We start from the raw sequence: 24098 nt of genomic DNA on the forward strand, positions 1-24098 counted from the left end.
GGGAGTTCCATGCTAGCAACCTAAATTTACGACAATTGTTCCCCTGACATAATATCCACGTATATCATACATCCATTCTTAGCATATGAATAGAATTAAATAAAAGACATCTTGAATTTCTGGTGAGTCTTCAAATCCGCATAGTATTTTGCAATTCTATAATATACATCAGGGTTTTTTGTTTTGTTTAAAGATTAAGATCTCTGAACCATAATTGTTATAAAAATCAACCTGATATGTATTATCTGGTAGATTTTTTTTCGGTTAGCTTTGTGGATTTTTCATCACTATACCATAAACGGTCAGTAGTAGGCTGCGAAACCCTTGTTTTTTTTTTACCAAGGTAGCTCAAATATTAAAGGAGTAATAAGCGTTTTAAAAAAACAGTAAAGTGAAGATCGCTCATAAAAAATTAGTAAAGATGAATGTTTATCAAGATTGACCATTTTAAACTGTTACTCTCAATCATTGTTTGTTGTAAAATCTGCACTAACAATTTTTAAAAATATGGGTCTAAATTCCGATTTCCTAAACGATTTTTTTGAGTTTCTATTAAAACAAAAAAATAAAATCTCATACTTTAATTGTACATGATTTACATTCCTTAATTCGTAATTTATCTATTATAAACATTTAAAAATACATAAATTCATAGTTTGTTTCATATTTAACTCAAAATAAATTATATAAAAACAAAACAGAAATGATAAGCAGCAGTGAAGGCACACCCTAAAGAATATATACCCTTTATATGCCATAAGCATACAGGAAAAGGAAACAAATAATAATTGGCTGTGTTTTATTTGAACCAGGGATTCTAAGGGATAAGACAAAGGATGATAAATTTTTGTATACCCCTAATGATGTTGGTCAACATTACCCCTTATGTAGAATTATTAATTGATAGGTTTGAACAATACTAGTTTGGAACCAACCAATCAAGCCTACAAATAAAATAACATGCTTAATTAACTTTGGGTACCTATAATTTACGACCCAATGTTCCCTGCCTCCCTGTTTAAAACCAAATATATGAAGTCAAATCTGAATAAAATTAGTAGCGCTGTCACCTTATAATTATGTTATATACTTACGTTATTTTATATAATCGACAACTATTGTTTGGAGTCTCTTAAAAAAATGCAAGGGGGAAGGCCACATTGGGCTGTTTATCACACTAGTCCCCAAAGTTTTATAATAACGTTGTCTTTCGTTGGTTTAGTAACTTTGGGGACTTTTTAAAAAGTTTGATTGGTTGTTTCATTAAGTTGACTGTTAATACGTTTGAAAGACTAATTGTAAACAGAAGGGTTTATTTTGTGTATCCTCATTGGGGATGTACATAAATTTAAAGGTCATTGTCTCATCCCTTTAGATCAATGAAAAAATACATTTTTTTTGGTTTATTGACAATACATGCTAAATAAATATTTAGGACTAAAAGATTATTTTTTTTTCAGGCGGACCATCTGTTTTACAAGAACATGGGGCGTTCAGAGGAGGCGTGTATAGAAGTGATGACGAGACACGTTCAGAGGGTTAATACTATTTATAGATCTATAGGTAATATACATAGATAGTTAGATAGATTGGTAGATTAAGATAAGTATATATGACTGGGTGGATAGATAGATTAATTAATATATAGATGGCTAAACAGATTAATGAAAGACACATGGATGAATAGATGTATAGATTGATTAAAAGATTAATAGATAGAGATTAATCAGATAATAATAAATAGATTTGTAGATTTGAATAATTGTATATAAAAAGACAGGTAGATAAATTGAGAGATAGATGGATGAATAGATTAATGAAAGATAGATGGATGGATAGATGGATATACATTATATATATTTATTGAAAGATTAATAAATATAGAATAATCAAATAGTAATAGTTGTTTTGATTAATAGATAAATAGATAGATAGATTAAAGGCTAGATAAATGTGTTAGTTATTGTATATATGGGTAGATTTGTGGATATATTTATAGGTGAATATATAGGAAAAGGATTAATGAACGAATAGATGAAAAGATTCACAGAGATAGATCAATAAATTGATGCACATAAATAGATTAAATTATTTTTTAGATTTTGACTTGGATGGAAAACCTGATAATATTAGCTTTATGATCAAGAGAGTAAAGGTAAACTTTTCATACCTTAAAGAGCGTAGCATTTCATTGATTTACATGTGTGTGTACGTCAATTGAGATATAAAATCTAACAATAACACAGTATGGAAAGTTAGACAATTTGCTTAATTTTTTTACTTTTTTGTTTCTGTTAAAATCCATTTATTTCTTGAACTTTCGATTTATTGATTGATATCTGATTACAATAAACAAAATAAACCATCTATAGGTTAAAATTATTGGTTGGAATGCCAAGACACTGCTAACTTAAAGTAGTAATTCGAAATTTAATGAATTGCCCAACAAATTTCTTAAGTAATTGAATAGGTTTATAAAACTTTGGGTACTACTATAATTTACAATCCAATATATTACCCTCTTTGATATTCACCCAAATAATCCTTCATGTCGTATTTGAGCTAAAAACAAAATGGAAAAAGCTGGACTCTATTAATCAAAAGATAATTTAAAAGTAAGAAAAAAACGTATCCTACTTTCCATAAAAGGATCTAGCGCCCTATTCAATTCAACTCATTAGACAAAGGTTCCCTGATTTTTTAAAGAAGATAAACCACAGTTTAATTTAAAGGGAATTTTAGCTTGTTTGATTACTTTTATGCCGATATATATTATTACTTAGGAATCACATTACTTTTCTGTGTCCACGTTTGGTTTTAAACAATTAAAATTTAATGGAGAAGTTTTTTCCATGAAATTTTGATTTATTGAAACTAATTTTTGTTTTGACTGTAGCTATTAATACATAGATATTATTTGAAAAAAATATTTATATATTATTAGTCATATATATTTGAGAATCTATAAATATTCAATATTTGTAGGTAATACTTTTTTGGGTGCTTTCCTTCAAAGTACCTAGCAAGCACACAACCCCCCTACTTTTTTTTACTAAATTGAAAATAATTGGGTATTTTTTATCGGGTATGGTCCCTTTCGTGGCAACCCTCCTTAAGGGGCAATTCTTCGTTTTTTTTTCAGAGTAGCTTTTCTCCTATTTCTAGCGCCTGCGGGGGGCTCTAACCCTGCGGGGCCAATTTCATAACCCTGTGGGCCAATCATCTAACCCAATATAACATAACCTAACCTAAAATAACCTATCAAATTCCAATTTAAAAAATACGACGAATCGCCCCTTAAGAGGCGTTACCACGAAAGAGACTATTCCCTTTTTATATTATGCCTTACCCCTGAGGTGCCCACCCTGAATGCTTGCCCTGAACCCAATATATCCTAATCTAACCTAACCAGAAAAAAAACATATGATAAACTACCCAATTCTTATCTTGAATTTATTTTAAATCAGTGGGAGGAGAGGGGTATCTGAGATAGACTTGGTACTATGAGGGAAAACACCTTTTTGTTGGCCTAACCCTTATTTTACACCATTATAAATTTCGCCCCCTCAAATAACAAAAAGATTATTAGCCAAAAACTCTTTTTTTTGTGCATTTTAAATCCATTTTGGGCTAAATTTCTAAATCCCAAAATGGACTGAAAAGAAGATAAGACGGTGATTATACCTTTTAATTGGTTTGGGGGCGTTACAACACTTTATGTAGATACTAGCGGCTTCGCCCTTAGAGGCTTGTAGTGGCACTAAAAGGAAGGGGGTCTACATATGAGAAGCTACATTGTAGATATGGAGAACCAAATCGGTCCTTCGGATAGCGAGATCCTTCGGTAAGGCCAGAGAGACACACAGACATCCTTTACTTTTTACAAGAATTTATGTTATTGTCTACAAATATATATCTATCTAACCATCTATCTATCTATATAGGTACACACAGACGAAGCCCTGAATGACCCAACCTACAGATTTCCAGGAAATTATGGAGTTGAAAAGTTTCTAGAAATTTTTTCAGGTAGATATTTTCGATAATAATTTTACAAGAATAAAAATTGTTATAAGTGGTGAGAGAAAACAAAATAGTTTTTTTTGGAAAATTCTCTGATAATTCCTTATAATAGAAAGGGAAGATTTACTTTAGTTCAGTTCAGGTTTTATGCTATTGTTCACTTATTTATTAATCTATCTAACTTTTCTTCAATTTTATATCTAATTATTTTGATATCTTAATGTCTATCTATCTAACTATCTTTGTATCTATCTATTTAACTATCTTGATATTCATCTATCTATCTATCTAACTATCTAGAAATCTATCTATCTATGTATTTGTTATCTATCTAATCAAGCTAATTGAGTTGTGTTGTTCTTACAACCAGCCAAACTTTTGCAGCATTTCTGTTACTGCTAGAAACCTTGAAATCACAATTGATTTTTAACCAAAATAGAGCACTTAACCTGTTGTGATACTATTGAAATAATCTTTTTTAGAACCAGCTAAACTTTGGTCCATAATAGTGTTTATACGAAATCACCTAATTAATAGATTATTCTTATACAGTACATTTTTTAAATTAGGCATTTGGTAAATATATTAATAAATGTATTTATGTATAATCCAGACAACTACCTGGATCCCCTTGGTAAGGACCTTTTTTGTCGGCCAACAAATTGATTTAATATTTCCGACGCTATTGGCTAATATTTAAAGACTAATTGTAAAGCCTACACAGGGTCCTCGGGAAAGGAATATACAGATATTTAACCTTTTCCCACTCTATTGTTTTACTTCGATGATATATAATTAAAGTTCAAAAATAAAAATAAATATTTTCATCTTTAAAAATTTAAAGCTTGAACAGATGAATGGAAACAATAACCAAAATAAATTAAGAAAGAAACCTTTTCATACGAGTTGTTTCAAGAATAGAGTAAACAATAGAGGGGAAAGAGGTCTACAACCATGTAGGTCCTTAACAGATGGATCCAGGCTTTGCATCTACACGATAGATTTCTTGTTTAAAGTTAAGGCAAAATTACGTATAAATGAATAAACACTCAAGTCTCATTCTTTGATACACATTCTCTCTTTCTCATCCTAACTATTACAAACTTCATAGAAAATAGCAAAATTATTTATGATTTGATGATAAGTTATGAGCTAAGGGACAAAATTGCCCACAATTTGCCAATTGTATTTAGATTACGTGGATATATTGACAGGGGAAAATTTGTCATCAATTTATGTTGCGAATATTGACCACTTTTTTGGTCATTTCGTTCATCCAGTAGAAGAGGAGAGGATGAAGTAAAGGGAGTAAATAGGGGTATTGTTTTTTAAGTTAGCTGAAAGTATCCATTTATTAGAGCACATGAAAATCTGGTGCTACATTTAAGTAATAATATATCGATTATTGACCGAAACATTTCTATTCTAAAATAGTGACTAGAAATATTTTTTTAACCTTAAACCTTAAACACAGATATATGTAATATGATTACATGCAAATAACCATTTAGACAGAAAGAGTAACAGACACAAGACAGTTAAAAGACAGATAGTTAATTGTAGGACAGACTGCTTACAGAATAGACATATTTGAAAACTTAACTATCAGACAGACTACTCTACTACTTTTAGAATTAAAGTAATAAAATACAGATGACAGGGGCTATATAACTGTATGCCCACGGGGCGGGGACCCTGTGTCGACTCTGAATGTGATCTTTGAATATCAGCCAATAGCGTCGGAAATATAAAAACAGCAAAGTTGCTAGTAGAGGAAAATGACCCAAATTGGGGCCAGGTAGTTGTATTGGTTAAGCATCTATACTCATACCTTTATTCTTTTGGACATTATCCGTATGCCATTGCTCAAAATAATAACAATTTTTATGCAGTATTGTATGGCAAATCAGCCACTTTTATATATTTTATTGTGTATTTATTACATCTTATATTCTTATATATCAAAATAAAGATAAATAACTTTTTATATACATATAATATTTATAGTATATTCTGTTTTATAAAGAAAAATATTTAAACAATAAAGTACAAAAAGGGTTTAAAAATAACTCAGCAAGAGCAGAAAAACAATTTGCAAAAAAATCATTATACAAAATAAAGAAAATTTACTTAAATTAAAATAAAATCGTTTTTTTTAGTTTTAGATTAACAATACATGGAAAAGTGGTCAAGAGACCGACTTACAAACAAACAACATATATAGAGTATCTTCAAAACTTTTTTCCAAGACAATTTTTACCGTTTTTTTAATAAATACCAATATTTTTTCCGTTGGTTGGGCTCAGCTGTTTATAAGCACCTGTTCAAATGTGATATGCTATTTGCCTTTAAACACTTTAATTGGCTATCTATCTATCTATCCATTTAACTATCTATCTAACTATCTATCTATCTATCTATCTATCTATACTAAATGGTTAATGAACCCTTCTTTCCTTCTTCTCATGGTTTCTCTACAAATATAAAAGTAGACTCCTATTTTTTTCTTTATCAAATGCTAAAGTTCCTATGCTTGACATGACTAAATATTATGACTTTACCAAATCATTTAGTAAAGACAGGTCCTTTAGCTATAATATAAGTTGGGTTCATATTTGGTGGGTTGCAAATAAGATCCAAATGTTTGGGCTTAAATTAGAATTACAGCTAGACAAAAATAAGAAATATTTCTAGCCCCTGTAGGGGACTTTAATCCTGAGGAGAAAGACTAAATTCAATAACTTTTGTGTCACTTTTGAGGAAGACGATTCCCTTTTCTCCCATTTTTTGAAGAGATTTTCTTCCCCCTTCCCTTTTTCTTTTCTCTTTATATGACGTCATATGAATCGTCTTCCTTAAAAGTGACACAAAAGTTATGTAGTTTAGTCTTTCTCATCCTGAGGGGCAAACATTAACATTTACCTAACCTAAAATAACCTATCATAAATGCTACTGTAAAAATATGACGATACCCGCTACTTTGTTTTCTTTCCATAATCTGAAGTTCCTTTTAAATCCATTTAAAAGCCACAATCTCTACACATCTCACACTTCTTAAACAGAAAGTCTGTATAAACCAACAAATTTTAGATTTAGCATTTTAATTTGCCTTTTTTTAGATTTACCCAATACTATTTATGTATAAAAACACTCCCCCCAAAATGATTTAAAACCTTCCATGAATCTATGAAGAGCTACCCTGTAAAGTAGAACCATATGGTTTCAGCAATTAGCGAGATCCTTCGGAACAGACAGAACGATAGATAGAGTGACAGAAGACAGACAGATACAGATCCTTACTTTTGGATAAGGATTGTTTTCTCACTCAATGAAATTTAATTTAGGGACAGATATAGTTCAAATGAATTTACGCTAATCTATTCGCTATTATAAAATAGTTTTAAATGTAGTTTAAATTTAATCACAAAAAAGTCAGTTGATGTTATTATATGTTTAAAAATCTCCCAAAACCTCAACAGACTTTTAGTCATCATTGAAAAAAGGTTCAGATGTAACAAAATAAATTGCTTAAATGGTGTTTTTTCATTACAGCAAATTTTATTAACAAACTCTTAAAGGATAATTTGTATTACTCTATGAAGTAGTAGTTAAATAATAAAAGTGTAACTTCGTAAATCTTAGTTAAACTAACCTAACCTAACCATACAAATAATAGAAAAAAAGCCTTTAATTGAATTGCTTTACTGAAAAGCTCATAATCCAAAACATTTTATGAACACCTAATCGTTTAGTTCCGGGGTTAAAGGAAAAAAAGGGGGAGGTGAAAAAAGGGGTTTGGAGATACATTTAGAAGAAACCGGGAAAATGATATTAATAAAAGAATAAAATAATTATTGTATTATAAACAGCTTTCTGCGGACATAAAAATGTGCAATTAAAAGATTAAAGTGCTTAAAACTGATTTTAATCTTATGAATGTACATTTTTATATTTGTAGAAAACCAGATATAATATGATGCTATTGCTATACATATTTTTTCAGTATGGCTGAGAACGGGTTCTAATCCACCGGATATTAATTAGTTTCGAAGCCAAACTAGAAAACATTTTTTATAATTCCATTTATTTTAGTTAAACGGGTAGGATTTAATATGAAAACAAAACAGTATTCAATTATAACTAGTGGAAAAATTAAACGCAAAGCAGTTTTTAGATCTACATTTGTTTATAACTTTTTCTAATTCCTATAATATTTTTTTTTATTTTAGAATGCTTTTCCCTTTCTTAAATAATAATCCTAAATGACATTCGTCTTTTCTAAACTCACGATTTATATCCAATTGCTTCTATTTCATTTCAAGTGTCCAATGAAATGAACCAACTTTTTTAGATTTCTTTTTTATGATTCATGTAATACTCTAAAGGACCTTTTTCAAATAATTCTAAAAGAACAGAAACAATTTGCTTAACTTACTATTACCATTCACTGAAATTGATTTTTGTTTTTAGATTAAATAACTGCTAGCTGCTGCGCCACTAGCAGCTAGCAGCTAACAGGACATTTGTGAAGCTTACATCAAAATAGTTATGGAGATTTTAAACTACAGACAAAAAATCGTATTGCTTATTTATAGGATTTAAAAACCTATTTTATGGCCTTTTTAAAAATTTTAGATCCATAATATAAGGTTTTAACTGAATCAATAATATTTTTATTTTACAAGAAATTTTAATAAAAGTAAACAATTGAAAATACAGCTGTACGTACTGAATAAATGGCTTCTTCTTGACAACTTTGGAAAAATAAACAACATAAAAAGGGAATAAGTTAAAAATTAAAGATGTAAATTTAATCTGTATATTACATGACAAGTTTAGATAATGTATGTTAGAGGAAAGGCAAATTTTCTTCCATAGAGCTATCTCAAGATGAAATAAGATATAAATAACTTGATTATCTCAATTTAAAAGTTTATAAAATTAAAATGTCTTATCCTATATTATTAAATCCAATGAAGCTAGCTACTGAATATGTATCAAGCCAAATGGACAACTCCACTAGAGATTTACCAAAAATTATTCAAATTTTAGTTTTATAACTATTCAAAAAATACTAACAGTTTTCACATTGTGGCGTTTGTGGTGTCCGCTCATTGTCGGGAAGGTGATAGGTTCGTATCTCGGCCGAATACCGCGTTATTCTGCTGCTATGTCAACTGAATGAAATTAATAGTTAAAGCTTAAAATATGAGGGAAGTCTTTGCCTGAAGCAGGTGCAACTCAGTACTATATAAATTTAGGACTTTCAGACTCAGTTTTGCAATCAAAGATTGCTTGTCTTATGGTCGGTTGACTGTATAATTCATTGGCAATATCTGGGATAAAGATTCAATACGTCCTCTATAGGTTATCTAGGTTTTACTGAATTTTACAAAGTTTTAAGCCAAAAGAACCATTCTTTTATGTGTATAGCGTACTTGCCAGTAAATTTTCTGTGTGTATATATGTAAAAGATATATTTACATCTACTCTCCATATTGCAAATATATATGTACAAGTCAGGGATTATAGTTACCAATGAAATAAACAAAGTCATCCTCTTGTTTTATAATAATTTGGTATAAAGATTTGGCTTTGAAAACTGATCAACTTTTCTTTAATTAAAAATGATCAATGTCATTTAATGGTTTATCATTTTTCTCCTGGTTGGGGGCTATGTATTAAAATATTAAGAAAAATAGCCTAAAAAAACTTTCAAGAACCTATTTGTAGCTTTACTAAATTGGAGAACTAAATCGGTTCATTAGTCATCGAAATTTTAAGCTTCAGAAAAAAAACTTCTCTGTTTTACATTATAGGATAACCCAAACATAAAAAAATGAAATTACCCAGTAAAAACTAATTTATCTTTCTGTGCCTTATCCCTGGTTCTACATACTTAACATATTGCAAAAAGATTGTGAATTCTGTTACTGAATATATTCGCATGTGCAAAAATTTGAAAAGCCTAAAGATTTCTAGGTACATAGTACAATCTTGCAGCGAGGGATAATGGGCTGTTTATTACACTTGTCCCCAAAGTTTTATTATACCGTTTACTTATTTGTTGGTTTAAAATTTTTAGAGACTTTAGCGAATTTTGATTGGTTGATTCATAAAGTTATGTGTTTAAACGTTTCAAGGACTAATTTTAATACCAAAGGGGTAATTTTGTATATCATCGTTGGGGATGTATGTACATCAGTTTATTAGCCATTGTCTTATCCCTTAAGATCCCTGACAATGTTGGTATTAGATAGATGGATAGATATCTTGAATTTGGATAGATTATTAGATATATCCATTGATAGCTAGGTATACCTGGTTAAATGAATATATAAGAGTAGGTAGGTATAAAAATAATGAATAATAGGTTATCATAAAAAAAAGATTACCTTACCTCGTAAGGGCGGGATTCTCCTTCGACTTTTAAGTTATCATCTAGAGAATCCAGAGCAAAAAAAGATTTAAATTAATATATTTTTTTTAATTTAAAATAAATGGAGGTAGGGGATTTTCCACCACATCTTGGGGCAGGGCTCCTATAACTACATAGAATTTTTTTTAAAAATCTGGTAGGATTAAGGGATATAAAGGGATAAGACAATGGCCAACAAATTGATGTACATTCCCAATGATTATACAGTTGATCCTTCTGTAGAATAAAATTATTGGTTGAAACTTTTGAACACTCAACTCACTGAATTAATCAAATATAAATTCATTACAGTCCCCAAAGTTATTAAGCATACGAATAAGAAAATGATATCCTAAAACTTTGGGGATTAGTGAAATAAACAACCTATTGTCCCCTCCCTCTCTCTGGGTTGTAAAGATAAATGATGAAAGGTAGATATACAGAGAGATAGCTTTTGCTACTGAATAAATTGTCCAAGTGCAAAACTGGAAAGCCTGTCAAGTCAAAAAGAGCTTTGATAAAAAAAGGTGTTGATAAAAAGTCACAATTTTTTGGCACATTTTAGCTAAGATTTTAGCTATTTTAAGCTGTTAAATGTAAAAACTAGTTTTTTTCCTGTTTTGGAAAAGATTTTTAAACTCCATTGGTCCATCCCTCACTTTTTAAATTATTGTTAAAGAAGATAATAGTACATATTTTTAATATGATTACTGTTTCACAGTTTACTGTTTTATTTTTTAAAAATAAGCATGGATGTATAAACATAAAAGATATAGGTACAGAATTAAAAATGATTCCTAAGGAAAAATTAGTAATACAAAAATGACAGAACATTGTTAGTCTTTACAAACTGAAATCTTGCTGTTACTTTGTAATTGATTTATCTATAAAAATCCTCCAAGTGCACCTTTTTCAATTACCTAAATTTTACTTTACAATTTATTCAATTAAAAGGTTTTTGGTTGAAATTCATCTAATGCCTTTTAAAAGGAATAGGAACTACAATGTTTGCAATTTGTAATTTTATATTATTACTTGCGGATAAGCATTTAGAGGCCTTGAAAGGAACTTTAGAGGAATGAGTTGGGGGTTGGGGGGGGGGGGGGGGAGGGAGTAGTACAGAAGCACTAAATTTGTCTAGGTCGGGATCTTTATTTCTAGATGCGATTTATATTGGGATGGTGGAGGTGACCACACTAAAAATCTTCCAGGAACCTATTAGAAGCTTCAATGTAAAGGAGAACCATATCGGTTCAGCTGATAGACATACAGACATCCTGTTAATTTATAGATGGGGCTGTATAAATATTCAAATTCTAATATAAAAGGAAGTTAAAAAAAATGCAGGAAATTTTTCAAACCATATCCGTCAAAATAATTGATTGATAGGTAGATAAAGTTAAGGGATTGATAAAGTTAAACAAAAAGTCATAATAAAGATACAAAAATAGAACAGAATATGCTTTAAGTCAAGCTAGGTAAAATTAGATAATGTCGTATTCATTTAATATTTGTCGAACTTTACTTAATTGACTTTAAATATTTATTGCTATAAACATTGCTTTCTGAATTTCCTGAACTTAGGCAATTGTAATTTGTCATAATCTGCTCTTGAAAAAAAAACCTAGAAGCTAGGGGTGAAGCAACATGTATAAAAATCCTAAAAGTACAGAGGAAATTTTTGAAACCATATCCGTCAAAATAATTGAAAGGTTTTAACAGGGAGGGAGGGGACATTGGACTGTAAATTAGTATTCAAAATTTGTAAAATCGCTTTCTTAAAACTTTGGGTACTTTTATTGGAGCTTGATTGTTTGGTTCAAACTTTTCAACCAACGACTTCAATCTACAGGGGTACTTATGTTCAACATCATTAAGGGATGTACATCACTTTATCGTCCATTGTCTTATTCCTCAGTATACCGGACCCTGAGTTTTGAACATTGTTGATATTTATGGCGGAAAAATAAAATTTAAGATATTTAATTTTGTAAATTACTCTTTACTTGGAGTATGTCCGATTTGTAAAGTAGATTAGTAAGAGTGGCTATAACATATAGAAAATTGGCAGATTTAAAACATCAAAAGAATAAGACTATAATAAAAGTTACAACGGTGTCTGTCTGTCTGTCGGTCGGTCTGAAGCTTAAGATTATGACGAACATTTAAGCTATTTTCTTGATAAATGAAACTACCTCCCCCCCCCCCCCCCCCAAAAAAAAAATAAATGTTGTTGTTCATTACATAAACAAATGTCGGGGGAAGAAGGAGGACCAAAAACCCCAAAGAAAAGGGCCATAATTATAAATAAAACAAGCCCCTAGAGGCTAAAGTCACAGCCCCTAGAGGCTAGAGGCACAGCCACTAGTGTAAAAAACTGATTTTGAAATTAGTCATTTAATCTTAACGATTTTGGATAAGAATTGCGTAGAAAATTTATAACTAAAAATTGTGTGTAACAAAAAAGTTGGATCATGGAAAGAAAATGAAGTAGCGGGTTTTTAGTATTTTCACAGTAGCTTATATCTAGCCACTGTGGGCGGCTCTAACCATGCGGGGCCAATTTTCTAATACTGCGGGACAATCATTACCATTACAACTACCTAACCTAAAAAAACTATTAAAAGCTACTGTGAAAATATGACGAAACCCTCTTCTTCGTTTTCTTTTCATGATATAAGTTGGAAGGTAACATTTAAACTTTTTCTTATTTCCCTTTTTTACTCTTTGAATGAAAATCATTAGCAAACCGTTTTTCTTCTAAGACATTTATTTTTTTCAAAATAAAATTTTCTTTCTTCATTTTTCTCATGATTTGTCAAAATTATAGTTTTAAATAAAGAAAATTTAACACGTAAAAAATGTTGTGTCATTAGCAAGCAGACTAATTAAATTCTAGACTAATCATAAACTTGTTAAAATTATCAAAGGCAAGGAAAAATATCCCACATCCATAAATATCCTATTATACAAAGAAGTAAGTTTTTTTTGTCTGTAGCTAAGAATCTTGCTAACCGCTACACTGATATAGTTCACCTCTACAGTGAGGCTTTTTATAATTCCTGAGATGGTATTGGGCTATTTTTTTTATTAATAAGTCTGGGTTTGGTTTTAGTCTCTTTTTCTGCCCTTCTATTTGAATGTTAGAGGCGCAGCCCAGGGGCGTCCAAGCTTTTTTTTTCGGGGGGGGCTAAATTTTTTTAAGGGGGGGTAATTCGTTTTTGGAGGGGTAAAAATTTTATTTGTTAGAGATTATTTATTTTGAGGGGGGTAAATTTTAAATGGGGGGGGGGGGTATTCCCCACTTTACCCCCCCCCCCCATTGGACGTCTATGGCGCAGCCGCTATTATTTTACTTTATCAACTTCAATTCAATGTTTAGCAAGATTAGGTACATTGTTACAAACGTATCACCTCTATAATTACTCATAAAATGTAAGTATGTACCATCTACTATCAATCTATCGATCTATCTATCTAATCTTGTATATCTGACTATATAGCACCTCTTTGAAGTTATAAAATAGCAATATACCAAATCAAATTTATAACATGTTACTAAACATTAACATATTCATAGAGAAATGAAATAAAGTTTAGAACAGCTAGAATTGTATAGCTATTTACGATTTTGCAAATTTAAGAGATAAATAGATTTACACATTGTAAGATATTTTGATAAAAAAAAAACTAAGTAGGCCGGGATCTTAGGCGGTAAGTCAATGAACTATAATTTAATCTATTTCGAAGAAATGAAGGAAGTGTTTAAGCCAATAACGAGATAACTTTTGGGGACATTATATTGTTTAGTACAAAGTGCCCTTCTTGTCTTGTGCATACCCCTACAGGTGGACGGACGGTCATATCAAAAAGTAGATGCGCTACTATAAATCTGAGAATATATTTCCGAAAATATAAAATGTAGAATTAGAAGATTAAACCAGTTTTGTTAGCATAAAGGCACAGGCTAACAAAACTGGTTTTAATCTTATCATAGTAAATTTTATATTTGTAGAAAACTGAAGAATAATAAGATACGATACATGATTTTCCAGTAGGGCTTAGATCCGGTTCTTATCTACCGGATATAAGTCGGTTTCGAAGCGATACTGGAATTGTCTTCCTTGTCCCTAGATCCAAATGTTGTGTCTAGCTTGGGGCTTTCTAAACGGTAAATTTTGCAAATGTATTCACAAATTTAAATGGATTCGGGGAAAATTGTACATATATGTATGCATAAGTATAGAGATGTTCCATCACATCCCCATAAAGGCGTTCAAACAATTTTTATTATATATTATTTTGTCTTTAGCGAAGGATCTCGCTAACTGCTGAACTAATTTGTTTCTCCTTTATTTTAGAGCTTTTTATAGGTCCTGATATGGTTTTAGGCTAATTTGTATATTAGATTCAAGTCTTGAAGTAGTTTTAGGCTATATCCTTTCCTTCTAGATGCTAGAGTCGAAACCGATAGTCTGTAATGTAAAGTAGTAAGGTTTTTGGTCTGATGACAAATATCTCAGAAATTTTTAGTTCTGTTGGGTTGAAATTTTAAGGGAAGATTTATAAATGTATTTGGTTGGTTTTAGTCTATTTTCCTGACCCCCTAACCGCCCTATCCTAAAGGCTACTGAATATAAACGTTACTAATAGTTATATATTCTTTTCAGAGGAGGATTACGACGCTTTCTGTCTGGCGTACATGTTCACCTACAGAGATTTTGAGGGGGGCACCCTTGGCCTAGCCTGGACGGGAGATCTGAAGAACGCGGGCGGCGTCTGCGAAAAGAATGGGGTAAGTTATGTTTGCCAAACTTTTTGGATCTTGGAAAAAAACAAAGTAGTGAGTTTTGTCGTATTTTCACATTATATTTTAGTTTAGGTAAATGTTACTGATTGCCCCACAGGGGCTAGAAATTGGTGAAAAGCTACTGTGAAAATATGACCAAACCCGCTACTTCGTTTTCTTTTCATAATCCAACTGTTTTAATATGGGGAAGGGCTTGGTTCTGTCTCTATAGAAAAATTTAAGATAACGCCACACGATTGAAATGACTTGAGTAGCATAAGATTTCGAGTATAGTTTCAAGAGCGTTTCAGACAAACATACAAACTGACATAGTGAGAGAAGCTAAGTTTGGTTGAATATGAAGTATAAATATCTCTTAGCAAAGTTATATAGAGTGCAATGGATAATAAATTTTATTTCCCCCCAAAAGCGAAGAAATTTGTTCTACCATCATCTTAAAGTTTTGATTTGTGTGGCTATTTCAAGATTGGAGTGTTTTAAAGTAACAGTGTCCAAACTTTTCCGACAAAAAATGTAAATTGAAGGGGTGGGTTAAACTTATCATCCATGCGCCGAATATAACACAATAAAATATATAATTAATAATTCTTATTTTTAAAGCTGCATATATCTGCTATAAGCAAGGATGGGGTAATTATTTTAGAGATATTTTATGGTTTTTTTTTGTGTGTGTGATTCATCTTATTTATAAAAGTGTGCATGTTTTTTTTTATAAATTGTTTGTTTTAGTATGTTGCTGTAATTTTGTAAATTAATATAGAATACGCGGATATTAGGATAGGGGAATTTTAGTCATAAATTTAGGTTGCTGATATAGTCCTCTTGTTCAATATGTTTCTCCATAGTCAGGGGAGTGGATAAGGGAAATTAATAAGGAGGGGGGAGGGGGAATATTTTGTCAGGTTATGCGAAAATCTCACACTATATCCACATATTCTATATCCAGTTTTTGCATGTTTGTGCTTCTACATGTAGTCATATCCAGTGATTTATTAGCAAACCCTGCTAAAATTTACCTCCCTTTTTTCCATTATTTAAATCCTTCTGTTGCTTAGCTTCTTATGACTACAATAGTCAATGTTAATTCTTTATTTAATAATGAAGATTACACTAAATTAACAAAAGAAGAAACGGTTCTTATCGTAAAGATGTGTGTTAATTTAGAAGAATAACAAGGATGACAACATCCATAAGTAGCGAAGCACAAAAAATTGTGGATGGGATACGTAGAAGTAGATTTAAAGTGTATTTATTAAAATCAAGAATAAATTTATTGGAGAAAATAAACACGAAACCTTGTTTTATTTTGCATGATGAAAACGGTTAAGGTAAATTACATACTAGATGAACATAACAATGGGAAAAAATACTTTGAAACTGTTAATGCAAAAAAGTTTTAAAATTGAACCAAAAATACCAAAGATATGGGGAAATGTGTCAAACATATAAAAATAGCCAAAAACCTGCTAAAAGGCAGTTTGGCCGCCATTGTTTCTTTTCTTAAAACGCCAGAAATTTAATTTTAATATCTTTAACTGAAAAATTTTTGAAAATTAGACCATAAACACCAAAGATATGGGGGAAAATGTGAAAATATAAAAATAGCCAAAAACCTGCTAAAAGGCAGTTTGGCCGCCATTGTTTCTTTACTTAAAACGCCAGAAATTTAATTTTAATATCTTTAACTGAAAAATTTTGGAAAATTAGACCATAAACACCAAAGATAATGGGGAAAATGTGAAAAATATAAAAATAGCCAAAAACCTGCAAAAAAGAAGTCTGACCGTCATTGTTGTTTTCTTCAAATGACAGGAAATTTAATTTTGATATCTATAAGTGAAAAAATTTCGAAAATTGGACCATAAACACCAAAGATATGGGGAAAAATGTAAAATATATAAAAATAGCCAAAAACCTGCAAAAAGGAAGTCTGACCGTCATTGTTGTTTTCTTCAAATGACGGGAAATTTAATTTTGATATCTTTAACTGAAAAAATTTTGAAAATCGGACCACAAACACCCAAGTTATGAGGATAATTTGAAAAAATATAAAAATAGCCTAAAACCTGCTAAAAAGCGGTCCGACCGCCATTGATGTTTTATAGTTAATTGTGCTCCTTTATGATAGGAATGTTGTCAAAAAATTTCAGCTCTCTATCTTTTATAGGAGCCGAGAAAATCACGTTTCCCCCAATTCATTAATTACGGACGGACAGACGGACGGACAGACGGACAGACGGACGGACGGACGGACGGACGGACGGACATTGTGAATTATAGAGTAGCTTCGCTACTAAAAACTCAGTAGCAAATGAAAGATAATATCAGCAAAATCCTTTTTTTCGTAATAATCTCCATAATTCCCCCCCTCTGTAATAATAATCAAATTAAATTATGAGAAATGTTTGCTTTGTTTATTAGGTTTGCTAACAATGAATTAAGTTAGATCAGGTTTGTTCTTAAAGGTCTCGGATCATGGACAGAAAACAAAGTTGCAGGTTTTATCATATTTTCACAGTAGCTTTTGATATTTGATAGGTTATTTTAGGTTAGGTTAGGTAAATATAAATAATTGCCCCGCAGGGTTAGGAAATAGGGCCCGCATTTTATAGCCCCCCGCATGGTCTAGAAATAGGAGAAAAGCTACTGTGAAAATACGATGATTCCCGCTAATTTTTATTCTTTCCATGATCTAAGGTCTCCATAAGGGCTAAAATAATCTTTTTGAATACAACGATTGTGTGTGAGGGGGTAGGGAGGTCCTGAAAGGTGGTTTAATAATAAAATAATTGTCCGAACCATAATATCTGTCAACCTTGATTATAATTTAACACATTATCATTGCAAGACTACAAACAATAAAACAAAAAATATTTTTTTATTCAAATTGTTTTAAAAATCATAAGTATGGGTTTTTTTTGCCTGTTGATATTGGTTTTTGGAAGTTTTCTTATTACCTTCTAAAAAACTAAGACTTATCTGTCAGTCAGTCAGTACCTTAACAAATTAAATCTTTCTTAATCACTTTGAAAGATAGGAGTTTTATTTTTGTATTTTTTCAAAACTATAATAGTTCCTTTACTGCTTTTGAAGCGCTGGAAAGTGTCGTGTGTGACGTCATAAATGGGAAAGGCAACCACTAAAAAAGAAATGTATACTATTATGACGTTACACATGACACTTTACAGCGCTTCTCTGCTTTTTATCTACTTTTCTATTTATTTGCTAAAATGTATTCCAACTCTGTACTTGCATGCACTACTAAACTACATAAAAACATAATAAAAATAATGTTTCTTAAAAACAGTGAAAAAAGACTCGAAACTCTTTTTTTGTGGTGGAAGGTAATTTTTCACATCATAAGGGTCTTTAACCCAGAATATAGATTGAAACCATCCAATGACAAATAGGTATTGAGCTCTTTTGGTTCATCTGGACTGACAGACTGTCGTCATCGTTCTCAGAGAGAGATAGGGGACAATGGGTTAGTTATTACACCAGTCCTTAACCCTTAACGGTCGGGGGGGGGGGGGGGGGGTTTCTATCTCATTTTCTGTGTGTGAAAGATAAAGAGCCGAAACTGCTTGACTTTTTAAGTGTGGGTATGAGACATAAATAAGAGTTGAAATTTTTTGAATATCTCCATCCTGGCGGGCACAGGATGCCAGAAAACCTGGCAGGGTCATCCAGGTAAAGAGCAAAAATATTTTTTTGACTTAAACAAAGCATTTTATCTTACCAAACTACTAAAATATCCTCTAGTAGTACATCCTCATATTAAATACAGGTGTTCAAGTCAATTTTAGGTTCCAGGTATGATCCTCCAGGTCCTGATCCTCCAGGTCTCCAGAACTCTTTAAAAGGCTCCTGTGGCCGCAATTTTTGACTTAGAGACTTCAAATTTCAAACTTAAGCTTATCTTACATGCTTACATAATGTATTAAAATTTTATAAAGATCCGCCGCCGTTTTCCCGCCGACCGCCGACTGCGGCGGCTGGCAGCTGCCAAGTACAGCTGCGGCCACTGAAATTATATTTTGATATTCCAAATATAAAATTTACAAAAAGATAAACATTTTCTGCTAAAAAATTTTTATTCTAGCTTCAAAAATAAAAAAAATTACAGCCGTTTGAAAATTATAAGTAAAAAAGGACCTAAAAACAAAGGTTGTTAAATAAAAGGGTGAAGGAAGCGAAAATTGACCTTGACCTACTTAAAGTCGGAAATTTATCATAACACAGGGGACTTGCACAAAACTTTTTAGCCCTCTAGCTCTAATAGGAACTGAGATAATAGGGGGGGGGGCGTTAAACGCCCCCCCCCCCAGACTGATTAAGGTGCGGCAAGGGGCCCGACTGTAAGGGGTTAAAGTTTTTTTAATAACCTTTTCTTATTCGTTGGCTAAATAATTTTGGGGACTTCAGGGGAATTTTTTATTACATTGATCGTTCAAACTTTTCATATCAATTTATCGGCCATTATCTTATTCCTTTAGATCCCTTCTTTATATATTATTTGCTTCCCATTATCTTATCCCTTTAGATTCCTTCTTTATCTATTATTCGCTTCCCATTTTTTACTCTTTAAATTCATCTTCTGTTTTAAAAACATATGCTTAATAAATTTAACATTTTTGATGGACACTTTTTGATGACTGTATGTCCGTTATATTGACCATGATATATAAAAAAAGATATTTTGGATAAAAAAGGGTTTGATTACATCTTGAATTAAAGCATAATAAGATTTTATATTTTTTTTTTGGTTTTAAGTAAAAAATCTAATCTAAAATAATGTCGTTAGTTAGCTATATAAGGAAATTTTGTCATTAGTTTCTGTCGTTGTCTATCTTAAATTTTAGCCTTTAAAGTCATGTTTTCCCCATATTTTTTCTTACAGACGGACATACGGACATACGGATAATTCTAATAATACAGTAACTTCGCTGTTAAAAACAGTCACCCTACTAAAAAAATGTTTTATGTTAAATGTTCAAAAATAAAATTAAGTTGAAAAACATAAATTACATAGATATATCTAGTAATTTTCAGGAAGGGAGGGGACATTGGGCTGTTTATTACACTAGTCCCCAAAAGTTTTATAATAACGCTTTCTTATTCCATGGCCAAACAACTTTGGGGATTTTAATTAAATTTGATTGTTTGGTTCTTTAAGTTGATTTTCTCAACATTTCAACCACTAATTGTATCTACAGAATAGGGTAATTTTATGAATAATCATCGGTGATGGAAATAAGTTTATCGACCATTGTCTTATCCCTTTAGATCCCTGAATAATTTTACTTTGAAAAAGAAAAAGGTGAAACTGAGCAAATAAAATTTGGCATGACGTGTCTGGCTTTCTTTATAATGTCATTTAGGATCAAATAAAGCACTTTTTTCAAATTTAAAACCCAAGAGATAGCTTTTTGGTTTTAATTTGCTTTTTAGACTTTAATATTTCAGTATTTAATAACCTTTATTATGTAATTAGTGCTGTAACTCTATCAACATAAACTTATAGTCATATTGAAATTAGGATAGCATTAACAAATATTTGTTAAACACCCCTCTGTTATCTCAGCTCCTATTGGAGCTAGAGGGCTAAAAAGTTTATGTAGCTTCTCTGTTATATAAAGAATTTCAGACCATGAGACAGTCATATTTTGCTTCTTTCACACTTTTATTTCACAACCTTTGTTTTTATATCTTTTTTTGCTTTAAAACATCTGTAATTTTCTTTTTTCCTTTGGTTTATTAAGGTCCCTCTTCCCCAAATTTAAGGGCTCATTGAACTAGCACTCAACAAGAGTTGATTACAGAGTAGCTGTGCGCCTATCAGTAAAGTGAAAATATTCGTTGATCTCTGGTTTGTGAAAAGGTGTGGCAAAAATTATCCCACCAAATTATAAGAGATCAACACAGAGCTAACAAACAGGGGGATACAGATAAGTAAATAAGTTATAGCAGGGAGGGAAAGGACTTTTAATTAAATTTTACGAAGCTATTTATAGTGTCTATAAAAAATATGCCCTTATACATAAAAGGGAATGGTAATAAAAGGATTTACTGTCAGAATGGAAGAATAGAACAATAGATGTCAGACTGTAATTACGATAGGACACCTGCCATACTCAGGACAGGTCCGACTGTAAGTAAGAAAAAAGGACACCTGCCATACTTGATGTTATAATTAGACTTCTTGTAAATAACCGAAACCTTCCTTCTATGATTAATTCTTTTCCATAGACTAAGCAATTGCTAGTTCCTACCTTTCATTCTTAATTATAAATGCTACAATATAATTCTGTTTTGCATATTTACTTTTTCTATATATCCCTTAAAACAACAACGGGTGCAAAGAACTTGTTGAAAAACAAAACAGCCAAAAAAATTTAATTAGCAAATATAATTGTAATATAAAATACCTACACCAAATCTAATAATACTAGCTGCTCTAAGGGGGTAGAGGAAATCACCCCCTTTTCAATTTAAGTTTTAAAAAGATATTTTTTTTTAAAATTGAGGAGGCATTTTTGGGAAGGGTGGAATTACCCTCCTCCAAAATAGTTAAAAGGCTTCACTGAATAGGAGAACTATATTGGTTCAGCGGTTAGCGTTATCCTTTACTACAGATAAGTTATAATATTATAACTTATATGTTAAATTCTGACCTTTAAACCAAATTTTTATAGAATAAACTGTAAAATTTTATATAGAAAAATATTTTTTGCTGAACGCTACAAGAAGACTGTGTTATTAACCTATCAAAGTTATGGCGGTATCAGTTTTCTCAAGTCGATTCTTTCAATAATTGTGTGGGCTGACTCTATAATTCAATAAACCAAAAAAGTAGATTTTTAATAGCGAAACTATTCTTCAATTGCTTGTGTCTGTTTGATAGTTAGCTTTGATTATATCTTCGTTTTGTTTAAAATTTTAATATATTACTTTTACCAAGAGGATAACGCCGGTGGAACTTTTCTCCAAAATATTTATAAACATTCCGAGGACCAATAAGAATTCACAACGTAAGGAGAACCATATAGGTTCAGTGGTTAGTAAGATTAGTCAGTACAGACAGACAGATAGACATTTTGTTACTTTTATATAATGATTTAAATTTCAGCCCATTCTTAGCTTTATACTGAAGGTATATATATTTTGGTAGAAATTTTGGCATTTTGCTGTCACTCTATTTGGCCGTTAAAGTCACCGAGAAAGCATTATTTTTTTTCAGCTGTTAATAATAACAAAGCATAAGAAAATAGATTTGTATATAAAATGCCAACAAAGAGGTGAAAAATAGTAAACATTCAACATTCATTAATAACAAGATAATTTTAATATTCTTTATTTAAAATTTCCATAAATTATATAATAAATTCAGCAACGGTTAAATCTCAGGGAGGAAGGAGTAATTGTGCTGTTTATTACACTTGTCCCAAAGTTTTATAATAACGTTTGATTATTTGTTAGCTTAATAATTTTTGGGACTTTTATTAACTTTTGATTGGTTTATTCATTAAGTTTCCAACCATTTCAACCACTAATTATAATCTACAGAAGAAATAATTTTTGTAGATCATTATTGGAAATGTACATCAATTTATCGGTCTTTGTCTTATCCCTATAGATCCCTGGTTGCTAACTTTAAGCCTTATTTAGCCATGTATTGTAGACACGTTAGTTCACAGTATTAGTTTTCTTATTTATGCTTATTAAATTCGAGTAATGATAATCTAAAATAATATAAGATTATTATACTTTTTCGTTTAAAATTGATATTTTAACAAAATCAAAAATGTAATAGTACAATAAACCAAAAATTAATGTTCTCCCAATTATGATGACAAAATCTCCCCTTTTCTTTCAATTTTAGTTTTAGGGGGTTGGAGGTACCCTCCCCTAAAATAGTTTAAAAACATTTCCTTGAGCTTTAGTAGACTTTACAGTAAAGGAGAGCCATATCGGTTCAGCGGTTATCAAGATTCTTTGCCATAAAAGACAGAAATACAGTTAAATTTTTATTAAAAATATTAATCTATTATATGAATATTTTAAAGCAACCTTGTCCCTATCTTTGATATTATAAGTATTGTCTATGTATGTAATACAAAGACCTTTTATGATACATTATTCATGTTTTTATGTACATAACTAACAGTATGCTGATTTAGGAGCATTATAACTGCAAACTTTTGTTATAATTGTGTTTTTTTTATTTAAAAGTGTTAAGCGATGTAAAGTATTTTTTTTAAATTTATGACTTGCTAACAAAGTCCGCATGTAACCAACCATTTAATTGCACCATATTTGTCTGTTTTCATATGTCTGTTTTGTTATGCTGAAGACATGCACCTTACATAGCAACAGTAGAAGATATTTAAAAAAAAACATTGACAAACTAAACTATATATTTTGCTGTGTTAAATCAAACACCAAAGACTGCAAGGGCGTGTTTAATGCAGATTTAAGGTTAAAATGGGCGTGGTCCGCCTTTATTCTTGTCTATAAGAATGTTTATTCAATCTAGCAAATTCAATATTTTGAAAAACTACAAGTACAATAAATTTAATTTGATTTCAGGGGATATGTTAATGCATTAAAATTGTAACGTTGTTTATGTAGATTAATGCTTTTATGTGTTCTGCAAGATGTATAGAACGGCCAGGGAAGATTTGTATTGTTCTTGGTTTTATTTTAGATTATGTTAATGGGGTTTTACTTCCTCCAAACCCCCCTCACAACTAGATATAGGCAGTATGCTAGTTTTTAGATATAAATTAGTATTAGAGCTATATGGGAACATAAATCTATTATAGGCCCCCAAGATGTTATGGGGGT

The 24098-nt window shown here is 30.9% G+C and overlaps 1 protein-coding gene across 2 annotated transcripts in view; it reads left to right on the top strand.

Annotated features, from left to right (window-relative positions):
* Positions 1 to 24098, top strand: part of LOC145330148 (uncharacterized) — a 199265-nt gene that overhangs the window by 129482 nt on the left and 45685 nt on the right. The window contains exons 7-11 of one of the 2 annotated variants that reach the window (XM_080174733.1): positions 1461 to 1563; positions 2100 to 2155; positions 3945 to 4029; positions 15112 to 15236; positions 15852 to 15881. In XM_080174733.1, the coding sequence (XP_080030859.1) occupies positions 1461 to 1563; positions 2100 to 2155; positions 3945 to 4029; positions 15112 to 15236; positions 15852 to 15881 (399 nt within the window). The remainder of the gene's footprint in view (positions 1 to 1460; positions 1564 to 2099; positions 2156 to 3944; positions 4030 to 15111; positions 15237 to 15851; positions 15882 to 24098) is intronic. The other variant, XM_080174734.1, reaches the window with a different exon arrangement.

Source organism: Acartia tonsa, chromosome 10, assembly GCF_053477335.1.
Source record: "Acartia tonsa isolate MP-2025a chromosome 10, ASM5347733v1, whole genome shotgun sequence".
Classification (NCBI taxonomy): domain Eukaryota; kingdom Metazoa; phylum Arthropoda; class Copepoda; order Calanoida; family Acartiidae; genus Acartia; species Acartia tonsa.